The sequence below is a fragment of the Primulina tabacum genome, chromosome 9, assembly GCF_025594145.1.
Source record: "Primulina tabacum isolate GXHZ01 chromosome 9, ASM2559414v2, whole genome shotgun sequence".
In the NCBI taxonomy this organism is placed as follows: Eukaryota; Viridiplantae; Streptophyta; class Magnoliopsida; order Lamiales; family Gesneriaceae; genus Primulina; species Primulina tabacum.
In genome coordinates this window covers 35470693-35476888 of record NC_134558.1, presented here as the reverse complement: position 1 = coordinate 35476888, position 6196 = coordinate 35470693, and the positions used below count along the sequence as shown (strand labels likewise).

The window sequence follows — 6196 nt, the reverse complement described above, 5'->3', positions numbered from 1 at the left end:
CCTTCATTTCCTAACTAACGGTGTGAATCTGAATAGGTTGGGCCCAAAAAAGCTTGTAACATGTTTGTTGTTTGAATTAAGTTTATAATTTTTTGAAACATCTTTTATTATTGTTGAATTTTACAATCATTGACACGAAATCATAGATTAAAAATCACAAAATAAATTCAACATTTTTACGACGTTAGTAGTTTTTGTTTTGATTTCACACTATTTGTATGACTGACCATTTATCGCTTTATCAAAAGTTATTAGCGGTGATAATGATGCAACTCAAATTTTTTAAATTGTATAACAGCTCAAGCGTCATGGTTCGATCACTATCCTAGCATGGACAATTATTGCACTATAACAATCGATCTCGCAATAATTGCATGCATTGCAATCAATAGGGAATCGAAATCGTGACATTGACTCTTATACCAATTTAAGGATAGGACATTTGTTGTTTTACCAAAATTTGTAGATGATGATAATAGTGCAACTCAAATTTTTTAAATCGTATAATAGCACAAATACTACGATTCAATTATTTTCCTAGCATAGACGATTATTGTACCTCAATAATACTGTAAAAATAAGTTAATTAAATTTTTTTATATAGGTTTTATACCTGAATCAGCCAAAAACGAATATATGATGACGAAAAGAGATAATTAAATAGTGTATGTATAGAGATGCATTTTGAAGATAAAGAGAGAGTGAAATAAAGAGAATACGCGAGATGAGAAAGAGAAAAAGAGATATAGAGTGAAATATGTGCGTTATAAATTTAAAAAATCCATCCAAATCTATAAATAAGATCAAATACATTTTTTGACAAATTATAATTGTATTTAAACTTTAATATTTGTATATCAGTGAATTCCATGGAATTTTTAAAATTTTATTGACATTTTGAATAACTTTAGATTTTTTTTAAAAGCTTTTTAAAAATCAAGGTTGAATATCACTGGACTTTTAAAATTTTACAAAAATCTATTTTTAATATCATTAAACTTTTATAGAGTATATTAAATTGAATTAACAAAAAAAGCCTCTACAACTTTTTAGATATTCTTAAACTTATTATCCTGCAATTATAAATACCACTTTAATTATTAACTTGTAAATATATTCCAATGATATTGAAATAAGAATGAACAAATCAAAAGCACTGTGTTTCAGAACATTAGATTCTCCCTTATTCAAAAGCCACAGTACATTTATTGTGAACACCTTCAATGCATTTCTCATCTGTAACTTAACATAGTTCGACGAATCCGACGGATTTAGTATATTCCTGCAGAAGGATAGTCCTGAGGCTCGAAGACACGGTTATGACAAGTCTTGTCACAAGGGTAAGGACAATCGGTATGCTGAAACGGGCTCCTGTCGTAGTACCAATCTCCAATTGCTTGAGCAATTGTCTATATAAAGAAAGTGTTTTTTTTGTGTGAATGCACTCATTTTCGCCAAAATTTAAACGAAAAACGGGTAATAGTTGTGTGGAAGTAGTTCATAGATTTGTATAACCTTGCCATTTAGTCTAGGTGAGTCGCTTCTGAGCCACGTTTCTTGTGTTTCGGTTTGGCAGTGAGAGTAGCAGGAGTTTATGTAGTATCCTCTCGTAGAAGAGGGGCCTAATCCTGTCAATGAGCTCAAGAACTCCGTATGATAACCTAAAAACATGTTATATCAGATACAAATTAAGTCATTTGATATTGCAAGATTTATGTTTTTAAGAAGATAATTCACTCTCACTAGGTAGACTGATAAAATCCAAAATCAATGAGGAAACCAACAGTTTACTACCAGATTGTCTGGTTTGACTCCCCACCTGATGAAAGATTGGGGGACAAAAGTTCTTCTGCAGTATGATACTTTGTTATCGTTTAATTTCAACAAAATTTAGATGAGATTAAAGTTGTAGATTGAAATTCATGTTTTCTGCCGTGGAATCTTGAAAACTCAGGACAAATTTCTCTCCATGATACTACTCTAGTACTATGTAGAAATCATGAAGAAAGAACTGATAGATTATGGGGTAAACCTTGCATAGTTTGGAGTTGAGCAGATGAACATTTGAGAATGTCAAGCTTACAGTTGTGCCAAAGACCATGAGGATCAGCAACTCCAGGAGCCAGAATGTTCTTTATCTGTTACACACATACACTTACTTATGATTGACATAAATGAAGTCAGAAAAAAATTTAATAGCGAAATTTAACCATCAAGATTTTTGCATATCTGGTATCATGGAAATATAGACTGACCTGCCATGAATCATAGGCTGCATTCATAATGAAAAGGGGCGTTCGAATTCCTTGGGCAACGTATTGCGGGAAAAAGCACTGAAATATTTTCTCGCGATATTATTTAATTTGCATGAAAATAACCTTGCACATGTTAGTTGCTTCTTCCCAGGGGGAAGTTTTACTGAGGAAATGTGATCATACCAGGCCTGGACTCAATCTTGAGGTACACGAACCGGGCAAATTCTTTGCTGATCCCTATAGTCACATAAAAATAAACAAGTTACGATCACAAAAAGTCGAAAATTTAGGAAATTCAAATCTTACATGAGTTTCAACAACTTGACTGTAGAAATCTTTAATATGCTCAGCTCCAGAAACATCCTTCCTGTCTCAAAAAGTGATTGACCATTGTTGCCGAGTTTAGATTATTTCAACTTCTTGAGATATTTAAGTTGATGCAAAAGCTTACGCGTTTATAAAATAGCCAGCATCCGATAAACACTTCACTTTTGTGCTTGCAGGAACAAGAGCCCTGAATCTATCACAGTGAAGAATCGATGTCAATCCACCGGCTGAGCATCCAGATAAAATAGCCTGAATTACCATTAAAAGGAGGATCTTTATGTATACTATTCATTGTATTGTGGAAAAAGGTTGATCAGTATGATTAATCGTAATGAAAAACATTACATTTTTCGCGTATTTCATTCCTTTCACCAGTAGATCCTCCATTATAGCAAGGAAGACCCTTGCTCCCCTGTAGTACAGTTTAGTTGCCTGAATAAATGTGAAACATGTCAGATGTACATGTACCGGTGTTCGGAAAATTCATACTTTTATCCACTTGGAAAATTTTTATAATTTAAGAAAAATTATGTTGAAAAACTTACAGGATTTACTGCTTCAATGTCACCAGTGAATGATGATCCATCACAGTATCTAACCTTGACCTTATTCCAGTCATAAAAATCTGGAAATCAACAATGGACCATATAATTAACTCGGAAAACACCAAAAAACACTCGAGGCATAGTAGGCTTCTAGTAAATGAAATATTGAACTATACCAGGATTAAACTGTGGTTTGTTGCTCAACATCCCAGAAAAGGAAAGGGTCTTAACCATTTTCGTGGAGGAGCCTAATCGGGTGCTCTTTCGAGCTAGGCAAGTCGTGGCATTGTTGCACCATGCTCCTCCCTAATAGACCCAAAAGTATGCAAACAATTTAGACTCATTTTATATCCCAACTTTCATAAGCAACCTTCAAGAAATACTTCATACATTATGTGACAGAGATCAATCAAATACGATTTTATCTATAGACAGTTCATTCGGAGTTGGATCGAGAAATTCCGTCTGATGGTTTATGATGTACTTTTTGCGAGTAAACTTGATTTACATCTAATTCGATTCTGATCCGAGCACCATACAACTACAAGATTAACTAATCACGTTATTGGATGAACTACAGCAATTAACCTCAATCTGAATCAACCAGTTGTTAATCCCTGCTCCAAATCCCGCAGAAAAATGATATGCTGGTGGACTCCCATCCAAGCAAACTACGAAACAAGACCACACAAAAAATAAATCATGATAATAATTAAGAATAATAAAAAAAATTTAATTACATCAATTCCATTTAACATTCTTACCAGCTCCTTTTGCCACAGCACTCTTGACATAAGTGATGTCCACATTGTAGCACTCAATTCTCAGCATAATCAGCACAAAAACCAGAGTTTGCAGCAATCGCTCATACCTTTCGTTCATCATTCTGTCAAGTTTCACTGTTTGTTTACACTCGCGAATAAAAATAATTATGATGATGACGAATCCAAATCCCTTGGAAGTTGGAAAACGTACCTCGACTGAAAAAACCCAACGCCCAAGTTCAGAAACTTTTAGTTTCCGAGCTAAAATTGACGATAAACTGAGAAAAAAAACTGGTGTCAAACTATGCATAACACCACCTTTTGAACAAACTTTAAGTCCATGTGGGCACAGGTAACCCGCCGACAATTGTGTTTTCTCCGCTGGATTTTATATATACACTTAACCAGTATATATATTTTCTTTAAGAAAAATGTACAATTGAGTTAAAATTAACATACCATGTAACCCAATTTATAAACGTAACATAACCCATATTCTAAGGGTGAGAATTGTTCAATTCCATATATACAATTCTCAGAGAATTTATTCAACCAATGTAGGACAACTAACACTCCTCTCACGCCCGTGAATGAAAATCTGAAGCTTGAAGTTTACAAATGACCCGACTATGAACAGAACGAGTGGCTCAAATACAAGCAATCCAACACATAACGTTGAAATCGAAACTATGATACAATATTAGAAATGAATAGAGAGCTTTTTATATCTTAGATTCATTCTTTCATTCCAAACTCCTCGAAAAAGAGAATAATATTTTATACAAAAAAATCATTTCAACTATCTTATTTACAAGCTGGAATATATTAACTTAAAAGTTTTATCGTTTTGATTGATATATCTTTTGTTTTATTGATTTGAAGGAAAAAAAAAAACGACCGGTGTTCATTCCACGCATGTGGAACCACAGAAGAATCTTATCAAAGAACGCGCTCGGCATTGAATGACTGAAAGTAGGACAAAAGCAAACATCATGATGCATATTTTAGTATGTTTTTTTCACCAAGAAATCTGTATTTTTTATTATTTTATTTAGCATAGAATTAAATCTTGAAATATGTATTAAAATGGGTAATTAAGCAATTTTCGAGTAATGATGTTCGGTGGACGAAACCAATACGAATGGTTAATTTTAGAATTAGAATTTATTTCATTTCACAAATGTTGACAATGTACTTGATAAAACATGAAAGTTATCGTTGTCTTTAATAATGGAGAAATCATTGTCTCCTTATAATTTAATTGAGGGAGACCTATGCATGGCGGCGACTTGTATCTATAATTATTACAAGATGGTAAATTGATTGGGCGCATCCATACATTTAATATAGGACAAAATAAATTAGGCGAATTAATAAAGTTGGGACGAATATCGAAAGAATAATGAAGAGCATAATTATATAATGTTTTTATAAAATTGTTTTATATATATATTATATTAAAGGTATTTGGAATTTTTTTAGAAAACAATTTTATCGTATTATTTTTTGAACTTTCGTTTTTTTAATTTTAAATATTTAAAAAATAGTTTTCAGTTATTCTTTAAAAACTATTTTGTATAACATTTTTTAAAAATAAATAAAAAAACGTTTTACAAAAATATTATCCAATCACATATTTTAATTTTTTTTAACTCTTACTATATTAAAAATGTCTTTAAAATACCTATCAAATGAGACCTATATATTTATTATGTGAGACGGACACTATCAACACTCACATGAGATGTTCGAGTTGGTGAAGTTAATAAACACGCGACCGACCAAATGATTATGAATACGATTATTCGTACCAATATTTTATCGATCGAATTTATCGCGTATTAGTTTTGTCTGATGCGATCTTGCAGAAATAGAAAGCCACTTTTTAGATTAGTACAATCCAAATAAATACAAATTAGCATAGATATTAAATAAATAAATTCAAATAACACGTGTAATTTTACTAAAAAACCATATTTCTCCTAAAATAAAATTAACAAGCCATTACTTGTATCATTGTTCTTGTTGCTGTTTTAACTAAATTCTTGAATCCTCGGAATGTTTTGCTTTAGCGTCCCTCTAAAAAAGAGGTGAGTGAAGTGGATGTCCATTCTTTTGCGCACTCACTCCCTTTTTCTTCCCTTCATTTTATACCCATAATATACGAAATATAATTTCACTAAAGGCCGCGTAATTTAGGTAATGTTTTCAAACGTTTAAAATAAAGTGACTATGAACTTTTTCTTTACAAATTTCGATAACTTCGCAATTGAAAAAAATTCATAATTAATTTTTTAAGCACTGA

General features: G+C 32.0%; 1 protein-coding gene across 2 annotated transcripts; it reads right to left on the bottom strand.

Annotated features, from left to right (window-relative positions):
• Positions 1-1139: 1139 nt before the first annotated feature.
• LOC142555580 (pectin acetylesterase 8-like) lies at positions 1140-4324 on the bottom strand. 2 transcript variants are annotated; one of them, XM_075666512.1, is made up of 13 exons: positions 4103-4324; positions 3892-4013; positions 3716-3798; positions 3304-3433; positions 3128-3207; positions 2928-3014; positions 2707-2831; positions 2562-2622; positions 2439-2492; positions 2256-2333; positions 2033-2138; positions 1516-1661; positions 1140-1409 (listed from the first exon to the last, which is right to left on the bottom strand). In XM_075666512.1, exons 2-13 carry the CDS (start codon positions 4010-4012, stop codon positions 1272-1274), a joined length of 1209 nt encoding a protein of 402 aa, XP_075522627.1. In that variant the 5' UTR covers position 4013; positions 4103-4324; the 3' UTR covers positions 1140-1271. The 2 variants fall into 2 exon arrangements, with proteins under 2 accessions (XP_075522627.1, XP_075522628.1); XM_075666513.1 differs by having other exon boundaries at positions 3892-4026; positions 4070-4298.
• Between the last annotated feature and the right edge of the window lie 1872 nt (positions 4325-6196).